This window comes from Rutidosis leptorrhynchoides, chromosome 2, assembly GCF_046630445.1.
Source record: "Rutidosis leptorrhynchoides isolate AG116_Rl617_1_P2 chromosome 2, CSIRO_AGI_Rlap_v1, whole genome shotgun sequence".
Taxonomy (NCBI): Eukaryota; Viridiplantae; Streptophyta; class Magnoliopsida; order Asterales; family Asteraceae; genus Rutidosis; species Rutidosis leptorrhynchoides.
In genome coordinates this window covers 446,157,501-446,185,477 of record NC_092334.1, presented here as the reverse complement: position 1 = coordinate 446,185,477, position 27,977 = coordinate 446,157,501, and the positions used below count along the sequence as shown (strand labels likewise).

The following is a 27,977-nucleotide window of genomic DNA, read 5'->3' as shown; positions in this document are numbered from 1 at the left end:
CGTAATAACGATTTATTTCCGGATTTTAAGGAATAGAAAATCTTCATAATCTAAATAAGATTTGATTCTTTGGAAATTGCGGAAATTTGGATTTTCTTTGATTAAATGTGTAATCTGCCTCGATTGCTGTGTCCGATATTTCGCTATAAATTGACCACTTCCGTTTCATTTATTCTCACCATTTCTACATCTTCTTCCTCATTTCATACCTTCAAAATATTGTGAAATGCTTCATCCAGTTCTGATTCTTGATATACTCCTAACCTTCATATCTGTTATTCTTCTCTTTCATTTACCACCGGAGGATTTTATTTACTTTTACTTTTTCTGAGCTTTTGCCAACACACTACTCTTTATCATCAACTTTTTACTGTTAAAGTTGTTTATAGTTTTTGCTGCTTCATCAGCATTTCGAGAACTAGTTCGCAGTTCAGGGTGTTTTTCAGAAACTTCACATTCACAGTATGTAAGTCCAGGAGATAGACGTTATATGTATAACTGTTGGCGTCGACATGCTGCGAGATTTTAAAATACTGATTGCTATTTCCCAATGATTCATATAGCAATTCTCATTACAAGATGCAGATAGGTAAATGATGGGTTTTGATAATTATAATGATTTTTCGAAAAATCAAAAATCAGTGAAGTTGTTGGTAAGTTTATTGCTAATGTGATGGAACATAAATGGTTCCCCGGTAACGATGGCGAAAGGGCGACGTATATATCAAGGTTATAATAAGGTTGTTTCGACTGAAAAGTCGAAGTTGACTTGCTGGAGCTGTGACAAAACTGACTACTTTGGAAAGGAATTGAAAAGTCATTTTAGCTAATAAATGCCAAAGGGTCTGACACGAATACGTGTTAAACTATGACTTTGGTTTTATAAGTTTTTAAGGTACATAACTGTGGGTAACATGTAGTTGGATCATCATCTCGATTGTTCATTATTTGAAGTGTCTTCAGGAATTTCGGAGGGTTTGAACACAGATTGTAATCGTTAATATACATATGATGTTCTAGCACAGTTTTGAAGTCAAAGTATAACTTTGAAAGATGTAGGAATCTAAGAGTGATGATACCGGTTATATCTTGAATTGAATTCTGCGATTTCAAAATCAGAATATGTAATTGAATTTGAATGAGTATGGTTATTTTGATTTTTATGAAAGAATGCATATTGTTGAGAAAATAGTGAGTATAGTTGATGATTATTGAATCAGATTCGAAGAATGTAACATATTAATTGTGAATTTATATATCTCTCGGGTATTACCTACCCGTTAAAAAAAAATTCACAATTAATATTTTGTATAAAAGAATTTGATTAAAGTCTTTATGAAAATATATATGTGCATATTTTCTTTAGACGTAACATAGATTTAATGAGTTAATATTAAATTAAACTCATTTTATTTAGGGTTGAAACTAGAATTGAGTAATCCCTGAACTTTAGAAATTACATAACTTTTACGGAGTATTTCTTCAATGATATTATGAATCAATACTTTGTTATTTGTTGATGCATGATGTTGGTTTTCGTGAAATTCTTGTGAACTTCGCAAGGTATGAATGATGTTCTTGGAAAAGTTTCGAGTACATCGATGATGAAAGTGTAAAATCAAACATATATTTGATTAATACACTTGTTTTATTATGAGATGAAATTTATTGAATTAAAATAGAGATTGTAGTTAACGATGGTTAAGTTGCGGACGAAGGACGTACCTCATTGCATATTAGTAATATGAATTAACCGAGTAATTAAGATTCACACATAATAGCTTAGTATGGAAAGATTTATTTTGATCTCAAAATTTATATATATATATATAAAATATACATATAATTTCTTCATAGGGAGTGAGTTAATACTTCATAACTCGTTGATACAATATACGCGTTATTGATTCGTAATGATGTCCACAGTGATTCTTGAACTGACGGAGTTTGTGATGTTATAGGTGCTACTGATTCTGATGACACTGACGGCACTGACTGTGATGGTGATGCTACGGTACTGTTGATGCTATTGGTAAAATAAGTCTAGCTTATAAATCACACATCATTCTTGTCAGGGTTTCTACTCTTCCTTCTATCATTTTGATTCACTCGTCTGATTTATGGTTAGGGTTAAAATAGATAATCTCTAAGACTTTAGAGATTGCATAATCACCGCGGAGTGTTTCTCCAATGAAGTTATGAATCAACACTTCATCATTTGTTGTTGTTGGTATTCCTTAGTATCTACAGGGCGTATGACATTGGTGCTCATGGGACAGATTGTAAAGTTGAGGTTTACGACGCGGTTGTGGTTGGGGGTGGTAATGGTACTGTTGGCGTTGATGATGGTAGTACTGGTTATGCTGTTGGTGCTGCTGCTGGTGTTTGTAACCTTTGCACCATATTCTCCAAAGCCACTACCCGAGCGCGAAGCTCGTTGACTTCTTCTATTACACCGGGGTGATTGTCGGTTCGGACGAACGGATAAATAAAATCTAGAATTTGATGTAGTATATAATCGTGACGAGATACTCTGGAAATGAGACTGAAAATGATGTTTCGGACATGTTCGCCGGTAAGTGCTTCAGGTCTTCGCCAAGAGGGCAATGTGGAGGATGGAAATGATCGCCTTCTTCTTGTCTCCAATGATTGAGGAGACTACGAACCCATCCCCAATTCATCTAAAATAGATGATGGCTGATTGGTTGATCCATTCCAGTCACACTGCTTTCGGAGCTTGAGTGGGATTCCATATCGGAATTCGAGGGACTTGAACTAATGACGAATTCCATTTCGTACAATTGAATAAATAATTTTTTTTCGATATGAAATGATTTTTGGCTATCAGATGATATTCTAATTACACAGAATATCTATATATATAGAGTAAAAGATTTCGTAGATTACGGAGGAATTTACGGAATATGTCAGGCAAAGTTTACAGTAACAGATACGCTAAAATATAAATTAGCAGATACTCTAAGATATGAATTTTCTCTATACACTATTCATGCAATCAATGCAATAAGATGTGTCTAGACTAAGAATGATAAGCAGGTAATTTCCGACAAAAATGATAAGCAAAACTTTTGACATGCAGACACGGTCGAAGTCCAGACTCACTAATGCATCCTAACGACTTATCAGTTAGACACACTAATGCAGACCTGGTTCGCTAAGACCACCGCTCTGATACCAACTAAAAGGACCCGTTCATATACATTATAAACAATTCACAATAGTTGATTACATCGCGAGGTATTTGACCTCTATATGATACATTTTACAAACATTGCATTCGTTTTTAAAAGACAAACTTTCTTTAAATCTAAAGTTGACGGCATGCATAGTATTTCATAATACATCCAACTATAATTGACTTAATAATAATCTTGATGAACTCAATGACTCGAATGCAACGTCTTTCGAAATATGCCATGAATGACTCCAAGTAATATCCTTAAAATGAGCTAATGCACAGCGGAAGATTTCTTTAATACCTGAGAATAAACATGCTTTAAAGTGTCAACCAAAAGGTTTGTGAGTTCATTAGTTTATCATAATCCATCAATTTCATAATTTTAATAGACCACAAGATTCTCATTTTTCATAAATAACATTACACTCGCAAGTGTAATAAAAATCATTCGTATGATGAACACCTGGTAACCGACATTAACATAATGCATATAGAATATCCCCCGCATACTCGCAAGTATGCTATATAATGGCAATCGCAATCACCTTTTTAAATCGAAGTACTAAAGCATTCCAAATTCCAGAATGGGGTTTGTTAGGCCCATAGATCTATCTTTAGGATTCGTGTCAATTAGGGGCCATTTCCCTAATTCTTAGGTTACCAGACTTGAAGGGGCGATATTCGGTTTAATAATCCAACCATACAATGTAGTTTTAAGTACTTGTGTCTATTTCGTCAAACATTGATAAAACAGCGCATGTATTCTCAGTCCCAAAAATATATATTGCAAAAGCATTTAAAAAGGGAGCAAATAAAACTCACAATACTGTATTTTATAGTAAAATACATATGACGTCATTGAACAAGTGCAAGGTTGGCCTTGGATTCACGAACCTATATTAATTATATATATTTATATGTTTGATCAATACCTGTCTAACAATTTAGGTCAAGTCGTAGTATATCACAATCCTAATGCTCGAGACTAAATATGCAAAAGTCAACAAAAGTCATATTGACCAAAATGTCTTCCAAAATTTATACATGATTATTATATAGTTTAAATATAGTCATTTTATATATTTAAATATTTTTAACAGATTTTATTAAAGTAAATAATATAGTTCTTTTATTAATAAATAAAATTTTATTTATATTAAAATTTATATAATAAAAATATACTTTTATATATCTTAAGTAATAAAATTTATAAAGTTCATTTAATATCATAAAAATAATATGATAGGTATTATTAATGTAATTATATTATACGTAGTAAAATATCTTTGTATCACATATTTATTTGATAAAATAATATTGATAATAATAATAATAAGTAAAAGTTGTATTATTTTGTAATAATTATTATTATTCTACTAATAAAAATAACAATAATTATATTTTCTAAAAATGATAAAATGATAATTTTTATTAATAATAGTACTAAAATGATAATAATAATGATGTTTCATATTAACAATGATATTTTTATTAAAAATAATAATTTTAGTAAAAATGATAGTTTTAATATTAATAATACTTTTAATAATAATAATAGTAAAATAATGAAAATGATATTTTTCCTTTAAATCAATATCTTACAATATCTTAATTTCATCATGATACTCATACTCATTATTTCCTAATCGCTTCGTTTAATAGCTTTTAGTCGTCTTTTATATCGCGTTCATATTAATAATAATAATAATAGTAATCATAATAACTAGATGTTACTAATATTAGTTTTAATTATAATAATAATAATAATATTAATGATAATACTAATAAATATTTGAATGATAATAATAATAATAATAATAATAATCTTAACGATAATAACGATAATAATAATAATAAAAATAACAAATACGTTCGTGTAAAGTATTATACGTCTAATACTTTATTAATATTCTCAAGTTATAATATATATATACATATATATACATATATATACATATCTATTTATATATAACGGTTCGTGAATCGTCGGAATTTGGTCGACGTTATAATGAATGTATGAACACAGTTTAAAATTCTTGAGATTTAACTTAACAAACTTTGCTTATCGTGTCGGAATAATATAAAGATAAAGTTTAAATTTGGTTGGAAATTTCCAGGTTGTCACAGGTGAGAAAAAATTAATGAAGGGAGATAGGAAAGGAAACATGCCGGGAAAAAAGGGAGGAGATATGGTTGTGTAGGGTGGTGGGAAGGAAGAGTAAATGTGAAAAAATATTTATGAATTGGGAGAGAAATTCAAGCATTCAACATATTTAATTTAAACCTTTAAAATCACCTTTTATCTCTTTCTCAACAACCCTAATCGTTACAGTACAAATCATTTACTAAATTTTGTTGAAGATTTTCGTTTCTCTCTGACCTGGGAGTTGTGCCCAACGGTACCAATTTTCACCGGTACCAATTTCGTTCGTTTCCTCCTTTCCCCGGCGGTGGTTTATTTTTTCGGAAGGGCTCTTCTTTCACCATTTTCCGTTCGATTTTTCTCAGTGCCTTTCTCTGTGGCGTTTGACAACTCAAATCAGTTGGGTGATTCTATTTTTATTGGAAGGTTAGATGGGATTTCACATAATTTGCTTATGGATACTTTCGGTAATTTGGGATGATTAAGGAGATTAAATCGTGGTCATTCCGGAGATTTGCTTTCATCACCTATGATCAGTGTGCTCATGCTTTCATGTCAAATCAAGAGATGAATGGCTCTAGTGTCTTCGGAAAACCTATCTATGTTGGACGGCCATGTCGGCGAAGTGGTGGAAATTCTCCCCGTGGTTAAAGAGTTTCTTCTCAAATGCAAAGGACGTTTTTTGAATTTTAGAAAGATAGGATCGTTTTCCACGGTTGTCAAATGTGTTGATTTGGAGTCGTATTCCAGTAATCTAGCGTTGGGTTGGGGGTCCGACTTTGAGATGGTGGTTCCATTTTCTTCAAAGGCTAACGAGTTTTTTAGGTTTGTTTGGGTTAAATTAAGAGGTTTTCCGGTCAGGTATGTTTCCGACGAGAATATAAAGAATTAGCTAGCAACGGTGGTGAAGGTGGCTCAACAATCGGCTGATTTATCAAGCATTGGATCGTCTTTTGCTTCATTGAATCTTCATGTGTTAAGCAAATACATGAGTTTGTCCCGCTGTCTTTGATTTCTGATTCTCTTGCTAAAGGACAGATTTGGGTTAACGAGCTCTCCGACACTTCAGCTACGGAGAGAATTCAGGTACATTCTTTTTCTTGTGATTTTATGCATGAGATAAACGTTTGTACAGGAGGTAATGAGGTTGGTTTGGGTTCCTCTGTTTTGGGTGGTGTTGGTAATCATGTTGATGTGGGTGCTACGGTTGATACGATTGTACCGATGAGTCATGCGGTTCGGGCTGAGCAGGCTGCTCGTAGTTCTGGCAATTTGGTGTTTGGAAATTTTAAAATCGGGTCTACTTCTAGAGTGAAGACGGGTCATCTTTCGGGTGGTAAAAACAGTGGGTGTAAGTCTTTTGAAGGTGTAGGTTTGGGTGTGGATCGATCACCCTCAGTTACTTTTTCTCTGGACAAGGTTCAAACAACGTTAGATTCTCATGATTTTCGCAGTCGCAAAAGGGCTCGGTGTTTAAGTTTTGAGGATGATGTTGTGGCTGTAGAGAATTTCAATTTGGTTAACGGAGTCGGCGGTTCTGTTCGTAGTCCTAAATCTGTGGTGGTGAATGGTGGTTCTGTTGCTCACCCGGTTAGCAGCCTAGTGGTGGATGATGATGATGATTCGTGGGTTGACTTTGGTCAGAATGGATAGGGATTGGAAATGGGTTGTGAGGTTGGGCTTAGGGTTGGAAGTAGGGACGAGACTGGGCCAGGTTTGTTGGGTCAACGTGTAGGTAAGACTTCGGGTATTGCTTCTAGTTTTCTTGAAGGGGTGGCGAAAGAGCTTAAAGGTTGTATTAGGGTGGAAGGAAAATTACTTAGTTCGAAGACGCTTCCGAAACAAATTGTGAGAAAAGGTTTTAAGGTTAAGAAGAGAGGTAATTTGAAATGTTAACGATGAAGGTTTTGATATTTCATGATTCGGTTGTTTTTGTATGATGCTTGATCCTCCTTTCGAACTTGTTTAGTATTTTGGTTTCTTTTTTTTTTGTTGTTTAGCTCGATAGGTTTTTATAGTGGATGTTTGTTTTTGTGTGGGCCTCGTTGCCTTTGTTTGTATTTTTGTTGCGAGTTTTCGATGAAGCTGTTAAAGTTTTTAGTCAAAAAATAATAATAATAATAATAATAATAATAACTCCCTATATATATAGAAAGATTGATTACCAATTATGCACTGCGAATCATGAATAACTTGTATACAATACTCAACATGTTTCAAGATTCATTATCAACAAGTTTACGTTGGCTAAATCTATTACCTCCTGCCATCATACCTATCATCATTTCCTCAATCCTCCTCATCCTAAAACATCTTAAAACGAAGCCGTCAGGCAACACGAACGTCCCTCTACCGCCTGGTCCATACCCTTTGCCGTTCGTTGGTTGCATCATCCAAATGCTCCTAAACAAACCAACTTCCAAGTGGATCCACAACCTCATGGACCAGTACAACACCCCAATCCTTTGCATCAAACTAGGATCATCTACCCATGTTATCGCGGTTAGCTCCACAAACATAGCTTGCGAGTTTTTAAAAACACAAGATTTAGTATTCGCTTCAAGACCCGAAGCCTTGTCCTCTCATTTGATGAGTAACGGTTATCGTGCCACCATTGTGTCCCCTTTTGGGGACCAATGGAAGAAGATGAGAAAAATACTAAAGCATGACATACTCGCGGCACCAATACTCAAATGGTTGCGTCCTAAACGAGACGAAGAAGCCAATCATTTGGTTAGATACTTGTACAAATTAAGTGAAGATGGTGGATTAGTAAACATTCGAATGGTTGGCCAACATTTTTGTGGGAACTTGATGAGAAATATGGTTTTTGGTACACGATTATTTGGTGAAGGAATGGCTAATGGAGGGCCGGGTGAAGAAGAAATTAAACATATTGAAGCTGTTTATGTAATTCTTAGGTATCTTTTTGCATTTTCGATCACTGATTTCATCCCTTGGTTGAGAGGGAAGACTGATTTTGATGGCCATGAAAAGATGATGCGGGATGCGCTTAAAGTTGTTCGTGGTTATCATGATCCGTTGATCGATGAAAGGATCAAGATGTGGAAAGATGGCATTAGAACAGAAAAAGATGATGTACTTGATATTTTTATCAAACATGAAAACCCTAAGCTTACAACAGAAGAGATCAAAGCTCAGATTATTGTAAGACTTTTCACTATCCATCACTATTTTCACTTTCCTTTTTAATTGATAAGATTTTCATTTTAGATATTTGAATTGACTGGATCCAGATAGATATAGCCCGATTCGAAACATTCATAACTATAAGTGGCAAGCTAATAAGGGTTAATTTAATTAAGTTATTATCATTGAGAATTTTGCATAACGTACGAGCAAAACTGTGTATCAAAACAGAAGAAAGTATAAAACAACTCTACCCTACTTTAAGTGTACACTAGTCGCGTTAGATAGACCATTTCTTACCTTGATAATTTTTAGTTGTAACGTGAAGTCAAAAATTGTAATTTTTGGAAGAGAGAAAAATCTGTGTGTTGTGGTAGGTGTCAAATTTGAATGTTAAATTTAACTGAAAAGATTTTAAATGATGTGACAAAATATGATTAAAAGTCAGATTTAAAATAATTAATTAATTAATTAGGGTTAAGTTGCTAGTTTTTAATTGGGTGTTAAAATCTTATGAAGCCCGTTAGATCTGAGATTAGCGACTCAAACTTGTCAAAACTAAAGCCCCACAGTGGGCGTTGGAAAATGTCAAAAAGTTGCCACCTCAATCTGTCATTTTTGTTTTCTGCATGCTCGTATCATTGACTATGAGATGTCAAAAGTAAATAGTGCGTTTTTGTTGAGTTTTTTATTGTTACTTTATTTGATCTCTATTAACTTAAAAGGTCAAATTTTTTTTATCAAATATTTGTATAGTGACGTGATAAAATCTGACTGAAAATTTAGTGAAAAAATATATTAATAACAAAAGTATATTTTTTATTAATTCATGATTGGTTGATCCAAGTATCAAGCTTCCGTAAAAATATGACTGAGGCACCCTTCGTCGGAAACTCACGCCGAGTAAATAGGCGTCAAGTTTCATCAAATTCATTACCGCGTTGCAAATAGTCTAAGAAGTGGTCTCAAGGATAATCATTTCAAGTGGCGCGTCAAATTATATTTTACGTAGTAGTAAAGATACAAATTGCTAAATTAAGATTCTTCCTATTTGATTTTGTAATTATATCAACATTTCAATCTATGTTTGCAACAAATTAATTAATTTCTCTGTATTGCCCGATTTTAGGAACTAATGTTAGCGGGCATAGATAACCCCTCTAACGCAACAGAATGGGTGATGGCCGAGATGATGAACGAACCCGAGATACTAAAAAAAGCCGTGGAGGAACTTGACCAAGTGGTAGGTCGCAACCGACTAGTCGAAGAACAAGACCTACCACGCCTTAATTACATCAAAGCATGCATCAAAGAGGCCTTTAGGCTACACCCTTTTGCATCTTTCAATGCACCCCATGTATCAGTTGAGGACACTACTGTTGCTGGTTACTTTATACCTGAGGGTAGTCACGTGTTCCTTAGCCGACGTGGCTTGGGAAGGAATCCTGATGTGTGGAACGATCCAACGCGATTTGACCCCGAAAGACATTTAGAAGGAAATGAAGAAGTGGTTCTTTATGATGATGAGTTGAGGATGATTTCGTTTAGTACCGGGAGACGTGGATGTCCTGGTATAGTTTTGGGTTCGACGATTAGTACAATGTTGTTAGCCAGAATGGTTCAAGGATTCACTTGGGAGATGCCGAATAACGAGCCGATTAGTCTTGTTGAACATCATGAAGAACTTTGTTTGGCTAAACCACTTGTGGTCGTTGCCAAACCTAGATTGTCTCACCATCTTTACCCTAAGATATAATTTCAATATACTTATGACCATGTATAATGTACTTGCATGATATCTGCTAAATTTGTGAAAACAACATGTATTTTTAACAATTATAATAAGTAATGTGGAACAATTTAAAAGACATTTGTCAAAAAAATAAAAATAAAAATTAAAGTTATTCAAAATTTACTTGGATCATTCTCAACACATCTCACCATGGAGTCGCCCTCAGTTTAGTAGTTCAAGTGGGTCCATGGTGGATTGTGGTGGTAGTTGGAGGTGAGTTTGGTTGTGGTGGTTGGTGGTGGTGGAGCAGACATTATGAGGTGTGCATACTATGAGGATGAATAGGAGGATGAGAATAAACATTATGAGATTGGGTTTTACAATCACATGTGATTGAAATGCAGAATCACATGTGATTGGGTTTCTACAATCACATGTGATTGGGTTTCTACAATCACATGTGATTGACTCGGATGTGCTAGCCGGGTGGCTTGGGCGACTTGGTAGCTCGTGCGGCTTGTTGAAGCCCGGGTACGGTGTCGTGTGTGGTGCCCGGGTGGCTAAAAATAACATTAAAATGAGTAAAAGAACATTTCCGTCATCTATACAACCTAGAATGGCAAGACACCTTCAAAAATGTAGATCAATAGCAAGTTCTGATTCCGAGCACAGACATCGGCACACTCAACGTGAAATAATGAACGAAATATTACTTCCCGCAATCGAGGAAGAGTACCTATGGGCCTCCCTTGAGAATATGACAGCGTCTTAAATCTCATTCGCCCTCACATGCTTCCTACACTGTTTTTTTAGAACAGCAGCAATATATTAAAACAAAACGAGTTATCCTAGCAAATAGCTAGAATAGACCCGCGAAAGAGATTATAGCGGCTTAAGGCGTTACACGTTTCAATTTACAATTTTTTTTACCTCTACTTTTATACCAATTAATAGAATAAAGGCAAATTGAATATAAAAAACACAACGATTAAAGGGGCGTGGGTGAAATAAATGGCTATTCCTGAATCTCCATATATGTCAAACTGTAGAAGCAACTATGACATATAACCTGGACATTCTATAAACGGCTATTCCTGAATCTCCAAATATGTCAAACTGTAGAAGCCTACAGTCTTCAAACCAAGCTAAGCTATCCAATCCTACTCTTAATTATCATGTCACTAGTTTCTTTTAAAAATAAAAAATAAAGAAAAAAGAAAGAAAAAAAAAAAAAACCTTTGCGTCAAAACGATACACAATATCTATAAAACGAGATTCCGTACGAGGGATTTGATTACGGCGCCAAAATACTTTTATTGCGAACCAAAATATATAAATTTTCGCATTTCACTACCTTTGGGGACTTTCATCAAACACTTGGAGGCAGTTTTGAAGAGTCAACTGTCAGCTTCCCGCTTAAATTGTTGTCATCAATTTCAGGGGATTTTAATCTGAACAGTTAGATATCAAGGGTGAAAGTGGTCCGGTCAGGTTATTATTCATAGGTGCATAGTTCCCTCGTCTTGTTAACATTTAGTTAAGGAATGTCTTTAAATGGATGACAACAATTTAACCCGGAAGCTGATAGTTGACTTTTCATAACTGAAATACATAAATCGTATACCGTTGCAGTATAACCTATTCGGAAGTGGAGAAGCTGACGAAATGGCGTTTATTGATTCCCTCGGAAACGGTAGCAGATTACAATATCAGTATCTTGGACTTGGTAACTGCAAGTTTCAAGGAGTTCTCCCCCCAAATCAATCAATTGGTAATCTTTGTCAACAACGTAACTACAAATTCTTAATTTGGGAACAAATTAGTTCGAACATATCGTATAATAATTTCGAGGGTGGGGTACAGGTGGTAGGACTGTTTTCCAATGCAAGTGAGATCTCGGTTTCATGGAATAGTAGAATTTGTAGCGGATTGGTTGAGCTCGGGTTACCCATATGCAAGGAGACAAAGAAACGTAGGTTTCCTCTGTTTGCAATAGTCGTTTTGATTACATTCGCGCTTCTCACCATAACATGTTTTGTGCTCATCTTGGTTGAACAGCAAGGGTCAAACGCGTATGATCCCGCCGACGAACGAACGAGTTATGAAAATTTCCTACAGTCAACTTCTCAAGGCTACAAACGGCTTCTTGAAAACCAATTTAATTAGTGAGGGTGGGTTCAGCTATGTTTATAGAGGAACCCGTGATCATGATGGCATATTTGTTGCAATCAAGGTTTGACATCTTCAAAATAGAGCTCACAAAGGCTTCATGGCTGAGTGTGAAACATGGAAAACTATTGGCTATAAAGCTTTGGTGGCTTTGGCTATAAAATGTGACACCGGAATTTGTTAACGATAATAACTTCATGTTCAACCGTAGACTTTCATAGTAATGACTATAAAGCTTTGGTGTACGAGTTCATGCCCAATGGGAGTTTACATGATTGCCTATATTCAAGTGCGGCGCTATTTACGTTCAACTTTTTTCAAAGAATAAACATTCTCCTCGATGTCGCCAAATGCACTTGATTATCTTCACAATCTTTGCCAAAAACCCATCATTCACTGTGAGGTAAAGCCTAGCAACATTTTACCCGATGACGATATGGTCCCCACGTTGGAGATTTCGGTCTAGCTCGAACTCTTGGAACCGATTCAAACCATAATAGCTCAATTAGGGTTAGAGGAACAAATTTTTTTTTTTTTTTTTTTTTGGCGAAAAAAACGAATACTCATATAGAAACGATATCGTTTTCCAAAGGAAAACGCCCTCAACAGGGAAACAAAAAGGCAGGGGAAAACGGGGAAGTTCGCGCCTATAAAACAATCATCTAAACAAAAACTATCTATAAACGAGTCTCCCTAACATTCCGAAAAAACCTTACAAACAAACTAACTAATCAAAAACCGAAACATACGCGGAAATACAATAAATGAAACCAACCGAAGAAACAAGACAGACCACAGCAATCAACCTCGAGGACCCGCCCTTTTCAATTTTCCATTGACTGTTTGTTTCAAAGAATTCTTACCGGACCGATTCTCAATGTTGTATGATAACACATTAGCGGATCCGTCACCCGACACGCTCTCCCCGGCCAACCTTGTCATCATAACATCGAATGCCTTGAAAGCCTCCGCGGACATATTTCCTCTCCCGATTACCGATGAGCCGTCATCTCTTCCATCTTGAGGACCCATAAACAAGTTTTGAATTGCGTCTCCGTAATCTAAGTCGTCAATGTTATCTTTAAGCTTATAATCACCCGAAGTTAAAGTCTCGTTCTCCTTCTTTCTAGACCTCGGGTTTGCATCACTAAATAAACATCTTGAAACATCCTTATTCATAACATACCACGCTTCGTTGTTTTAAAGTATTTGCTTATAACTGGCAGAGTATGGTCTCCGGAATGAGATGACAAGAAGTGGGATATGTACATGTACAGTTTTGGGATATTATTACTGGAGGTAATTACAAGATAGAAGCCAACGAATAACATCTTTAAGGAAAGGCTTAGCCTTCATAAATTGTGTTACATGGGCTTGCAGTAGAACATGCAAAGAAGATAAAGGAATGTATGAATTCAACGTTAAAACTTGGAGTGTCATGCTCTGTGGATTCCCCATCACAACGGATGAATATAGAAGACGTGGTCCATTTGTACTCTTCAACGTATTAAGGTACCATGTTCTCTTCTTTTAAAACCCCATGTAGCAAAAATGTGTATCTCCACCAAATATTAAATCTCCATCTAGCTATCCTTTTATGGGTAACACCAAACTTTCATTGTGGAGTTGAGGGATGTGCAAAAAAGGATGGTGGTGCATGTCATAGCCAAAAAGCCACTATTGCCCTGAGGTCAAACTACGTACTAGAAGATGGCCCTCATGTTCGTACGAGTTTTGTGCTGTGAAAATACAAGGAATCAAATAATGATGTCATGTTGGAAAAACATTATGTAGTTTAATTGTATATTCTTTGGCGCCAGTCAATTGATATTATTAGCATCAATGGTTCAATAAAATTTTTTTCCGGCGAAAATAACGAAAACTCATATAGAAACGGGGTTGTTTTCCAAAAGAAAATGCACTCAACAGGGAATACAAATGGACATGGGAAAAACGGAGAAGCTCGCACCTAGAAAGTAACCATCTGAACAAAAACTATCTATAAGCGAACTTCCCTAACACCCCGAAAAACCACAGAAAATATAAAGAAACGAAAACTGAGAATAACATTAAAGTACAAGGAACGAAACCAAGCGAAGAACAAAAGACGGACTTGAGTACAATAACTTGATAACTTGAGTACAATTCTGTATCTGTATTAATTATATGAAATTAGGAAATGGGCATATCCACCTGAAAGTTCGGGCTCTAAAACACAAGTTGATCATAAGATACGCACTTTAGTTTCTTGGCGATAATAAACTGCAAATCATAAGATACGCACTTCAATTTCTTGATAATAAACTGCAAAAGCTCATTCCACTGCTTTATATCAGCTGCAACACCAACAAATTAAAAAAAAAATATTACATTAGAAGTATTAACCATCCCAAGATAGCCTAGTAATTGGGAACTTAGTTCCTTCCAGTAATGAAGATTGATGCCTTTTCGAGAGCTCTAATGGCTCATTTTTTCTGTCTTCGTACTCATCGCTGAGAACAAATCGTGCATTTTTTCGGATTGGAAAAGGTTTCATATACAGATCCAACACCTATTTAAAGCAAAACACATCTTGATATTGAAAAGTAAAGTTTAGAGTAAAAAATAGGGCAGACAGCGGGACCTTGAAAGCTCATTCCAACACTCAATGATGTAGGATTCCAACAATTATGTGACACGGAAGGCTAAAGTTTTGGTAATTACTTTTAGAAGAGCATAGCAACACATTAGAAGGAAATGCATATAATTCAGTAGTAGAAGTTACACAGGTACCCAACAAATGAGCAAAACCAGAATATAATTGTTGAAGATGAACATCTAAAGGATCATCAACTAAATTAGTATTAAACTACAATGCTACTTGTCTAGTCCAATAGTATATTAGCAGATTCCTTTGATCCCCTCTATAAAATAATCTATAAAGAAAATAAAAAAAATTATACAACTCCATATGATGTTAAAGATAGCACAGTGGTTCGGTCCCTGACATCCTTGCAAGAGGTCTCATGTTCGAATCTTGGGGGTGGCCAACGAAGGTTTGGAAACAGCTAGGGATGGGCTACATACAGTAGAGTATGTGTTGGATTACTCGCCCTCTCAGGATCAAAGAAGACAACTCCAGTTTCATCATGTTTAAAACCCTAGGATACATGCTATCACGGAAGACATTTAGTTATCATGAACTTTTAATATATCGGTGTTCATGAAAACCCTAAGGAAAAAAGATAGAAACCATGATTCGATATTATAGAACTGAACCGAAGTATGTAAACCTAGAAATTGGAAATCATTAGTAATTAGTAATTATCAACCGTAACATTTTTCTTTCCTTTTTCTCGGAGTTATTTTTCTTTTATTTTATTTTCCTTTTCTTTTATTTTATTTTTATATTTAGTGATAGTAATTAGTCCGCTGTTGTTCCACTTTTACTCTTGAGAATTTTTCTTTGTTAACTTTTAACATATTTTTGTTTGTGTTATATAATAATTGATGAAAATGAAAATTATACCAATGAAATCACGTTTAAAACCTAGTTCATTCACATATTTTATCAAAAATTATATAACACATACAAAAATTTTAAAACCAAGGTTGAGAATAAAATAACTAAAAATAAAAATGTACAATATTTGGGATTGTGAGATTAGTAATTAGTAAACTAGCTAAAAAAAGCCAATTTGCTGCGGAAAAATATTAATAATAACTCAGCCGCCTAATTAAACAAAGGCAATAATATAATTACAATAATGTCAGAAATGAACAGTAACACCAAACATAAAAATTACAATATGATCTTGAGGTTCACGGCAATCTTTTACTAAAGATATTCAGTAAAGTCTCGACCGAGATACTAAGGTGTAGAGCTATATATGTATGCAAACGTTGGTTTGAGATTATTAACGAGCATAGGTGAGCTTAGACACCTCATTATCAACCCACGCGATATATGTAAGTATATTGATTTTTTGCGCATAAGAGAATGCTTGTCTGGTAACCAAAGGTCGACGAGAGAGACAGAGCACTCTAGATATAGAATATAACGGCCGAATAAACACATGAACCAATGAGTTCTTGCTTGACCTTGAACATGGTCAGGACCTCTCTACTTATATAATTAATCACGAATATTATTTTTTTTGTTCTAAAGGACATCCATGGTATCAATGTGCATTATCACTTACATATGCAAACTTAAGAACGATACAAAGTGATTCATGTTCTCTATGGACCACCTGTTTGAAGGGAAAAACTTATTAGTTGAACATCACAATGGAAACAAATGAGGATCCGTCTTAATATAGATCGTAGTAGAATGTGTTATTGGGATTTGCCTGTTTTGGTTCAAGCCAAATATATTTTCTTGAATATGTACAATGGTGAATTTTTTACTATCTATGGATACAAAAATTAAAGTTGGTTCAGCTGCAAGCCTGCAATTACCCTTATTTGGCTTGATCCAACAAACACCCATTCCAGTTTTATGCAAATAGGTGACCGACTGTTTCTACTTATTATTTTAATTCAACGATAACAAATTATGGGGAAGCACGGCTTAGAGAAACCATGTCTAAGCCACATCGCTTTCATCACGTATTATTGATGAAACAAAGTAAAAAAAGGTCGATCACGCATTTTCACAAGATTGTACATAGTGTTTGTTGGATCAAGGTCCAATAAAGGTAAATGCAACTAGAAACCGTTCTTTTACTGTATTCATAGATAGTAGAAATTCACGATAGTACATATTCCAAAAAATGTACCAAGCTTAAACCAAAACTAGCTCATCCCAATAACACTTTCTATGATGCATATTAAACGGATCCGTGATTTATTTTTATTATGATGTTCCACAAATAAGTATCTCCCCTCAGACAGATAGATCCATAAAGTTCATGAATCACTTTACACCTATTTTTTAAATCGGTCGTATGTAATCGATAATTCACACTGATACCCGAGATGTCCTTTATATGTTGTAGATCAAGAGAAAGTAATAATCCTTCTTGGTGATCAAATTATAAGAGGGGTCTCAGACCATATTTGATGTCTCCTAAGCAGGAACTCATTGCCATATATACAATAGATATATTTAATATCTAAATTGATTCTACCATTTTCATGGCGTCTCCCCTTTTTCTTTTTTTTTCTTTTTTTTTATGTATCTATATTTTTATTTATTTATTTTTATTTTTCTATTTTTTTATTTATTTATTTATTTATTTATTTTTTTTAACTTATCTTTTAAAAAAAAAAAATTTCTTTTTAGCCGGAGGTCCTCACGGAAGCAATCTCTCTACCCTGGAGTAGAGAGGGGGATGAATTTCCCTTTCCTATGGGTGGAGAATTCCTTTTCTCGACTCGTGGTAAAGGAAACGACTTCTCTTCTAGTTTAGGGTAGAGGAAGGATTGTCTACATCTTACCTCCTCCATACCCCGCAGGCGCGGGATTGGGTTTTGTTGTTGTTGTTGTTGTTGTTGTTGTATATATTTAATATCTACTGGTCTTTGCCAAGCCTCACCAGACACTTCTGTCACCGGACTATATTCGAGATCTCTGATAAGCGAGAACCCATTAATCTAGACCTTGCTATCTTTTTATATCTAGAGTGGTCTATGTCTCGGCAGACCTTCCATCACTACCAAACGAGCACTGATTTCATCTCTTATGTTCACAAAATGAACATTCTTACATCCATCTTGTGTCTCGATAATAAGGTGTCGAAGCACACCCGATATTCGCTCCTTAATAATCTCATCTTAGCGTTTGCACACATATCTAGCTCTGTACTTCACTATCTCGGCAGCGACTTCCTTAAGTATCCTTTATAAAAGATCATCTTGAAACTCATGATGATCTTTTAACAATATAAGCAAGAAAGTCCCATGATTTTCTCGAGTATCTAGATAAAAGATCGTCGTGAACCTCAAGACAATGCACCTCCAGATTAAATTCAAGTTATTCAATTCCCACAATCTCATATGTACTTGTGACATTACCTTTTTTGAAATAATTGCTTATAACTTGCAAAGTATGTGCTCGGGAATTGGATGACAAGCAGCAGGGGCATGTACAGTTTTCGGATATTAATGATAGAGATAGAGATGATGACACGAAAAAAGCCAAGAAAGGAAATCTTTAAGGAAGGGCTTAGTCTTCATAAAGTTGAGTTACATGAGCTTGCAAGACTACTTCACCAGTGTTACGTTATTGATGTTGATCTTCTACATTTTCTAGGCGAATTGCAGTAGAACATGCAAAGAAGATAAAGAAATGTATGACTTCAACATTAAAAGTTGGAGTGTCATGCTCTGCGGATTTCCCCAAGGCAATGGATGAATATAGAAGATTTGATCCATGAGCTTTAAAATATTTTAAATACTCGTCGGTGTATTAAGGTACAGTCTCCTCTATTTTTAACCACCATATTGCAGAATATGAGACCCCCCTAAAATAAAAAACAATAACTCTCATCTTTATAACTATGGTTCTAACTTGGTCCATGTAGCTTTTAGGTGACACAAAGCTTGCCTAGTGGTTCGACTATGTACAGAGACAAGTGGCCTTCTGTTCGTTGATTTGGTGTTAGAAGTATACAAGTTTCGTGGCATGAAAATATAAGGAACTATATAATGTTGTCATGTTGGAAAACATAAGGTCGATTATTTGTATATACTTAGGCGCGAGTAAATTGATATTAGCTTCAATGGTTCAATAACTAGAGAACAATCTAATATATATATATATATATATATATATATATATATATATATATATATATATATATATATATATATATATATATATATATATATATATATATATATATATATATTGCATTGAGATTACCTACAAGGGTAAAATGGTGTTTATAAGTCTATTAGACAAGGGGATAGCATATCACCTGAAATTTCAAAAACACATGTTGCTAATAAGATCCGCACTTCAATTTTTGATAATAAACCGCAAAAGCTCATTCCACTGCTTTATATCAACTGCAACACCGACAAATCAAAACAACATTACTTTATAAGTGTAAACAAGGTTGGACTTACGAGTCAGATAAACTATTATAGGCTTTAAACTCCATGTAAAGATTAAGTATATAAACATAAACCAACTACTACACAATTCATTGTGAAAACATAGATACCAAAAAGTAACTGTTGGCTGCCCTCTGCAAATCATAATCATATGGTCGTATTTACGAAGCAGAGTTAGATGCCTTTGCCGAATTGCCGGTACGTGATCACCAAGAGTTTCGGGTAGAACGGGTGGTGCCCTAGCCCATTTTCATCTAGAAAAGTTGTTGCTTAAGAACTAACACATTAAGCTACTGTAACTTATTTGACAAAAAAAAGTACGCATTTTTTATTGAAAGTTTAGTTTTACAATAACATTGATTTAGAGAAGTAAGGTGTATAAGTATTTTCTAAAATTTCTGATATGTTTCTACTAGATTGTCAGTTTAAGACTTTTTAATCAGGTACATATAAATATCACAGAGTAACACCTTTCGCAATCATATAGAGTGGAACAAACCTCTAGCAAATCAGAATCCAACAACCAAAAGACCTAACTTCAACAACAAACGTATACCATATATTTGTATGGAGTTATTATTAAATTATAAGTTAAGAAACTACTTGAAAGTGCATGCCCAATGGGTCCTGTAATATGACTCGAGCTACCATATTAGCATCATATTATATGCTATTTGGGCTCGAATCACAATCAAACACAACCTGTTCAACAATGGCACATAAATTCGAGTAATTAAAAGTGATGTAAAAAGAACACTTATACGATCCTAAACATAAATTAGGGTTTAGAAATTAGGGTTTATAAATTAGGGTTTAGAAATTAAAGTTTAGAAATTAGGGTTTAGAATTTAGGGTTTAGAGTTTAGATTGATTTTTTAACACGAACGGTTTAGAATTTAGGGTTTATGGTTTAGGGTTTAGAGTTTTGAGTTTAGGGACTAAACCCAAAACACTAAACCCTAACCCTAAACTCTAAATCGGGCTAAATTTTTAAAAAAATTCGGAAAAAAAAGAATTTTTTTAATTCCACGTCAGCAGACTGACTGCCACGTCTGCACAGACTGAGCCACGTGTCGGCCTGTGCTGACGTGGCAGTCAGTCTGGCTGACGTGGAATTAAAAAAATTTCAAAATTTGTTTTTTTCCAGCAAAAAATATTTTTTTCGAACATTTCTTTTTTTAAATTTTTTAGAAATTTTTTTTTCCAAAGAATAGGTGCATATGGTAGGTAGGTTCTCTCCCTACCCAAGTTCTCCATGGATCCTCACCCTATATATATATATATATATATATATATATATATATATAGTGGTAGGATCAAGAGGGAAGTAACCAATCGGGGGGAAGTGGGGGAAGCAAAAACTTTCTTTTTTTTTCGTTTTTTGAAAAAACTTTGTTCACGAACATTATAGATGAGATGAAAATATGAACATTTAATAAAGACACTTTGTGATAAATGTTTTTATTTTGGCGGAAAAACGCTCGAAGAAGTAATATATAACAATTATCGTGTTTTTCGAGCGTATGTTGAGGTTTAGCTATTATGGTATAGATATTAGGGTTTATATATTAGGGTTTATAGGGTTTAGATATTAGAGTTTAGAAATTTAGGGTTTAGGGTTTAGATTTAGGATTTAGATTGAGTTTTTAACACGAACGGTTTAGAGTTTAGGGTTTAGGGTTTAAGGTTTGGTGTTTTGGTTTTATGGAATAAACCCAAAACACCGAACTCTAAATCGGGCTAGCTTTTACTTCACAAAACATGAAGGAAAAAAAAAACGTTCACATTCTTCACGAACAATATTATCTTACATGTTATTTTTGTCGATCGTTTTCCCGCCTAAATAATAATATTCATCACGAAGTGTCTTTTCTAAATGTTCATATTTTCGTGTGATCTTGATGCCGGGAAAAAAAATTCCAAAAAAAAACGAGAAAAAATTTTTTTTGCTTCCCCCCGCTTCCCCCCGATTGGTTACTTCCTCATTGATCCTGCCCCGGGTAGTGTTCACATGAGAATGTTCTCATTTTAAAGTTTGGTGAGAACACTTCTTAACCATTCATTAGATTAACCTTGCAAGGGGTAAGAAAAGTATTTGTCATCTACTAAAACTAAGGCATATCCTATAAAATCTCTAAAATAGATTTACCAACATAGTCTTTTCATCCGAACATCATAATATATTTACCCTTTCATCAAACAATTCGTGTAAAAAATTCAGTTTATAGTTATTTTTGAATTCAAAACACATCTTATATGTAACATGCATCAATTGTATATATGGAAACAGATGTGGTATATGCATTCAGTGAGTACTCAAGGATGCATATATATATATATACATCAATCGAGACTGCGTACTTTCAAGACTTGGGATGCGCCAAACAAAAATTATTGTGATAAGTATCCATAAATCAAGTTTTCAAACGATACATTCATATTCATATATGGATGATGAAGCATTCATAACAACATAGTTTACACATAAAAACGGTTGACGTAACCATAAACTGATTTACATTTGGATGCATCTGAAACAATATAAAGTCGTACCAGATAGTCTTTAATTTTCCTCGTGTGACTAATAAACATTGGTGGTAAACAAGGTCTCTTGATCCATCGTGCATAAAATTGATATAAATTTATCTTTATAATTAATAATTAATGTTAAAAAATATAATAATGAAAAGGGTGTTGTCGCCTCTTTTTCATTGTCAGATGTTGCAAGCAGTTTTGAACAATCCCAATTAATAAGGAGAAGCAGTTAAAGAATGAAGACTGTTAGCGCCATAAAATTCCATTAATGCCCTTTTAATATCAAAAACTAATTAATTTATATTAAACTCACATTAATTAAATGAATGGTCCAGAAGTGTTCTCACAAAACTTAAAAATGAGAACGTTCTCATATGAACGCTTCTCTCTCTCTCTCTCAGTGGCGGAGCCACATACCAAATACCGGTGGCACGGGCCACCAGTCAATTGGTCCGAATTTGATCAGAGTAGTGTAAACTTTTCAGAAATTTGAATGGTGACACCATAAAAAATTTCAGGAATAAAGCCAGCAGGTGCAAGCGGAGTGATGTTATGGGGCACCAAATTTTGAATCATACTAAGTTATACTTTTAATAAAACATGTATTACAATAATATTTTATGTTTTAAATAGAGATTAATTTAATGAAAATTGAGGTTTTATAACTCAAGTTTCATGGTAGTTTAATTACTTTGAAGAAGACAAATAAAAACGTGTAAAGAAGATGATAAAACAAGGGTGGGTGCTTTTTAACATTTTTACACAAACTACCCTAGAATTTATTAATATTTAGTATTAGCCACTAAATTTTCATGAAGTTTATCTAAAATCCCCTAAACTTTAAAATACATTTCACACAAAGTCGAGTTCTAGAAGTAGAACATAACAATCGTTGCCTACGTTCATTTTATGTAGGTTATCATTATCACTATTATTATTTGTGATTTATAATAGATATATAATTGTAACTATTACATTTATCATCTTTTTCCATCTCTATATGATAATAAATTTTGGGTTATGTCTCAAACTCCTAAATATAAAGGCCAGATATTGGGCGTACAATTGCATATGACTTAATATTCAAAATGACTTAATATTCAAAATGACTTAAATAATGTAGTCCAATATTAAATATCTAGGTTAATTTGATGTGGTATTCTGTTTTCTACAACTATTATTTTAACTGACGCTAACACTTAGGACGCTTTTTATATTATTGAAATTATTATTATTATATATGCAAAGCTTTCGTATATTAAAGGTCCACTTTTAATTATTGAACCGAGCTCATAAAATGACAAGACGACTCTGAATTTCACAAAGGACATTGTTATAGTGTAATTTGAATTTTATATATACAAGATGACATATGACCTAGCGGTATGGAAGTAACTCATTAACCTTGATGTTGTGAGTTTGAGTCTCGTCGTGGACAATTTAATTGGTGTGTGTTTGAGTTTTAAAAATACATATCATTACTATATTGTGCCACCAGTGATCTTGAAAGTTGGCTTCGCCCCTGCTCTCTCCCCCTCTCTCTCTCTCTTTTATATATATATATATATATATATATATATATATATATATATATATATATATATATATATATATATATATATATATATATATATATATTGGGCAATGTGCATTGAGATTACCTACAAGGGTAAAATGGTGTATATAAGTCTATTAGACAAGGGGATAGCATATCACCTGAAATTTCAAAAACATACGTTGCTAATAAGATCCGCACTTCAGTTTTTGATAATAAACCGCAAAAGCTCATTCCACTGCTTTATATCAACTTCAACACCGACAAATCAAAACAAGATTACATTAGAAGTGTAAACAAGGTTGGACTTACGAGTCAAATAAACTATTATAGGCTTTAAACTCCATGTAAAGGATAAGTATATAAACATAAACCAACTACTGCACAATTCATTGTGAAAACATAGATACCAAAAAGTAATTGTTGACTGCCATTTGCAAATCATAATCATATGGTGGTATTTACGAAGCAGAGTTAGATGCCTTTGCCGAATTGCCGGTACGTGATCACAAGAGTTTTGGGTAGAATGTTGGTGATTTTGCGTCACCAATATGATTAATTTGTTAACCAAAAATAATCTTGATAAATATCAAACAAGTTCGGGAAAGTGTGGTGTGCACACTTGTTTGAACTTATCTTGATTATGACGGGGGTTCGGGGGCAGCGCCCCCGATAGCGGGGTCCAAGGGGTGGCAACCCCTGGCGGGGTCCAAGGGGCAGAGCCCCTGGCTGGGTTATTTGGGTTAACATCGCTTTATTAAAAATGTGTTAAAATTCGATTTTGACCCGGTTTGACCCAAAATAAAAAACCCGGATTTGAACCTTTTTAGCAGTTATGAAACTGCCATTCGGCAGTTATAGAACTGCCATTCGGCAGTTATGGAACTCCCGTTTTTGGTTATTTAGTCTTGTACATTTAATCAGATGCAGAAATACAAAAACACATTTTTCTTTGTTCAACAATTCTGAGTTTTATCCGATTAGAGATTTCGAAAGTACCATCGAAATACTTTGACCTGAAAGTGATTACACGACTCTCAAAAATCCGAATTCGAAACTCTAATTAACAACATAGAACAGGTGGTGCCCTAGCCCATTTTCATCTAGAAAAGTTGTTGCTTAAGAACTAACACATTAAGCTACTGTAACTTATTTGACAAAAAAAAGTACGCATTGTTTATTGAAAGTTTAGTTTTACAATAACATTGATTTAGAGAAGTAATGTGTATAAGTATTTTCTAAAATTTCTGTTATGTTTCTACTAGATTGTCAGTTTAAGACTTTTTAATCAGGTACATATAAATATCACAGAGTAACACCTTTCGCAATCATATAGAGTGGAACAAACCTCTAGCAAATCAGAATCCAACAACCAAAAGACCTAACTTCAACAACAAACGTATACCATATATTTGTATGGAGTTATTATTAAATTATAAGTTAAGAAACTACTTGAAAGTGCATGCCCAATGGGTCCTGTAATATGACTCGAGCTACCATATTAGCATTGTATTATATGCTATTTGGGTTCGAATCACAATCAAACACAACCTGTTCAACAATGGCACATAAATTCGAGTAATTAAAAGTAATGTAAAAAGAACACTTATACGATCCGTCAACACAGTTCAGTCAGATGTACCAAATTCGAGTAATTAAAGCTTGAAAAAGGTTACCTGAGTGCTCTATGTCAACCACCACCGGCGGGCAGCGACAGTAGCATTAACAGGAACAATAGCGGAGGCTGGCGGCTACCTCAACAGCACCGCAAGAGGTAAAGGGTTGAGGTTAGATGCCTCAAACCCTAATTCCAAATCTTGTTTGCTTAACTCGCACAAAAAGAATTGGAAGAGAGAAAACCCTCGTACCCGAATTTAAGCCCTAATTTCAATTGCACTATGCGGCTGAGAGAAAAGAAAAAGTTGCGCTCAAATCTGTTTAAAGAAACATCAAACATGTGACCCCATTTTTATAACCCTTACTAAGAGCCCGTTCAAAAAAAAAACTTATTATATCAAATATCAATTAACTATGTGATAAACAATATCACAAGTATTGTGTGGATGAACTGTTTAACCGTATCAAATGGATTATACGTTAAACTCTAATTTCAATTTAAGAGCGCGTGCGTTGCATGACATTTCTATAAATAGTATTAAAAAACCTTCGTATTGATACAAATTAGATGTTTTTAATGTACCAAAAGATATTTAAATCATTAAAAATTAACCCATTACCCAACCCACTCATTTTACCATATTTAGGAACCTACATTTATAAAATACTTAAACCAATAACATAAAAATCAAAAGGCATGTTAATACCTGTTTGAAAATTATGCTTGTCCTGAATCCTTCGAAACCAAACCAAACAGCATAAGCTTTTGAATTCTTCATATTCAGAGGCAGAGATGTGACACCGGCCATTTTTATTTAATTTCACAGCGGAAGTAATTAAACTTTAATAAAAACAAACACTACCATTAAGTTGTTACATCAATACATAACTTCGAGTGTCACTTACAAATGTTTACAATTTACATGATAATACAAAATTCACATCAGAGTTGACTTCATGACAAACATAACACCAGCATGCCCGTCAACTCCCCAAAACATGTCATCTGATAAACTAACAACATGCAGGGAGGAGATGGAGGGGTTAGCATGAAGCTAAGTGAATAGCACTAACAATTAACAATATTATACATTACCGTCATACATCATGTCATATAACTAAAGCACACAAACCACTAGTGTTGTCATAAGAGACTCCGGCGGCCTGGCCAAGCCGTTAACCACAGTTGATAAGACTGGGTTTACCGGAAGTTCCTTCCCATAACGAATCGTATAAGTCCTCCATATGCAACGGATGCATCGTTCAAACTTATATAGATCCCTCTACCATAAGGAACCCAACCGCTGAACGTGGATTAATCTCTACTACCGCTAACTCGATATGGATGTACTAGGGTTATAACACAGAAAGTAAACATGTATCTACATATACGCTAGCATTCATTATCCAACAACAAGAGTAGTAGCATGACAATCCTAATTAGCATGGCACAAAGATAACTAACTACTTTATACTATGCATTAACGGCTAGTCCCATTCACCAAATACATGTAACAGAAGGTTCTCAGATTTCTAATCTTTTCGAGCCTTCTCTATGTCTTTATCACCTGAGCAAAGACAACACAAGTTAGTAATTTTATTCTAAGAATAGTGATGATACTAATAAATCATTAACCAAAAAAGGTTTACATCTAACTACCCCTTACAAAACCACATTTTCATTCAACGGAATGGTATTACACGCACATAAGTATGACATTCAATATACTAAATCATACTAAAATTACAACCCTAGCTGCTAAAGTGTTCTTAATAAAATTAGACACACGGGCAGCATAATGGCTACAAAACATCACTTAGGAAAATTACAACGGCCATACACCATTGGTAGACTGTCAAAGACAGTCGGCCGACTATCAATACACAGTCGGTCCAATGTCAAGTCAATCGGTCGGTAGTCACTAACAGATACCATCGGTCATTGTCAACTCAGTCGGTCGAGGGTCTTTTCTGTCGGTCGACTGTCATTAGACAATCGACCGACTGTCTTCATCTGCAACAGACGATGTACAAAGCTACGGGTTTCAAGCTAAAATCACCAATTCTTGAACAAGAGCTTGTTTTTTACCTTAAAACCAACCACAACTTGACTACAACATAATTTAGACTATAAACCCACAACCTTAACATTAAAACAACACTAAAATCAAAGGTTTTGACCCAAAATTACACTTTTAACAAACTAACACGGAAATTAATTTTTTACAAAGATTCAAGTACAAAATCTCATGATTCTTACCTTAATAGAATCAGTAGATGATAAGGAATGATTGATGTAACCAGTTTGAGTTCAAGAACAAGATTTAGTAACTATGGTTTGGTAGGTGAAGGATTGAAGAACGAGATGAGTTGAGGAGGAGTCTAGAAAATGAAAGAAATAGTAGCTCTTAGTTACTTAAGTGGGGTTAAAACCAATACCCCCACAACACACAGTTATTTATCAGTTATCTGACATCTTTCTTACGTTGTTAGGCGGCCCTAACGGAGTCCAATTTAAACAAACAAACATGTTCTGTGACCCTTGTCACAATCTGGTCTTAACCACATAGCCAAATAATAATAAACATTATATTAAAATAAAAGCATATAATCACACAAAAACAAACTTAAGGGCAAAATAGTAATCTTACAACTAGGCCTGGTCCGAGGGTGTTAAAATCCACCCCCTAAAAAGATTCCGTCCATGGAATCTGGTCAAGGTCAAACAAATGAGGATATTGCGCTCGCATTAACTCCTCGGTTTCCCAGGTCATGTTGGCACCTAAACTGTTGTCATACCCCGTCCTAATCCATCTGGACGAAGTCACCAACATCT

The 27,977-nt window shown here is 34.5% G+C and overlaps 1 protein-coding gene and 1 long non-coding RNA gene across 3 annotated transcripts; one reads left to right on the top strand and one right to left on the bottom strand.

The window, feature by feature from the left end:
* The first annotated feature begins 7,004 nt into the window (after positions 1-7,004).
* On the top strand, positions 7,005-10,248 carry LOC139889260 (tryptophan N-monooxygenase 1-like). The gene is made up of 3 exons (XM_071872221.1): positions 7,005-7,221; positions 7,564-8,510; positions 9,622-10,248. The coding sequence occupies exons 1-3, from the start codon at positions 7,005-7,007 to the stop codon at positions 10,246-10,248; spliced, it is 1,791 nt and encodes a 596-aa protein (XP_071728322.1).
* A 4,233-nt stretch (positions 10,249-14,481) lies between these two features.
* LOC139894494 (uncharacterized) lies at positions 14,482-25,534 on the bottom strand. 2 transcript variants are annotated; one of them, XR_011775029.1, is made up of 4 exons: positions 25,201-25,534; positions 23,686-23,776; positions 19,296-19,386; positions 14,482-15,545 (listed from the first exon to the last, which is right to left on the bottom strand). It is a non-coding gene; the product is annotated as an uncharacterized lncRNA (long non-coding RNA). The 2 variants fall into 2 exon arrangements; XR_011775030.1 differs by having other exon boundaries at positions 14,482-14,729.
* Positions 25,535-27,977: the final 2,443 nt, after the last annotated feature.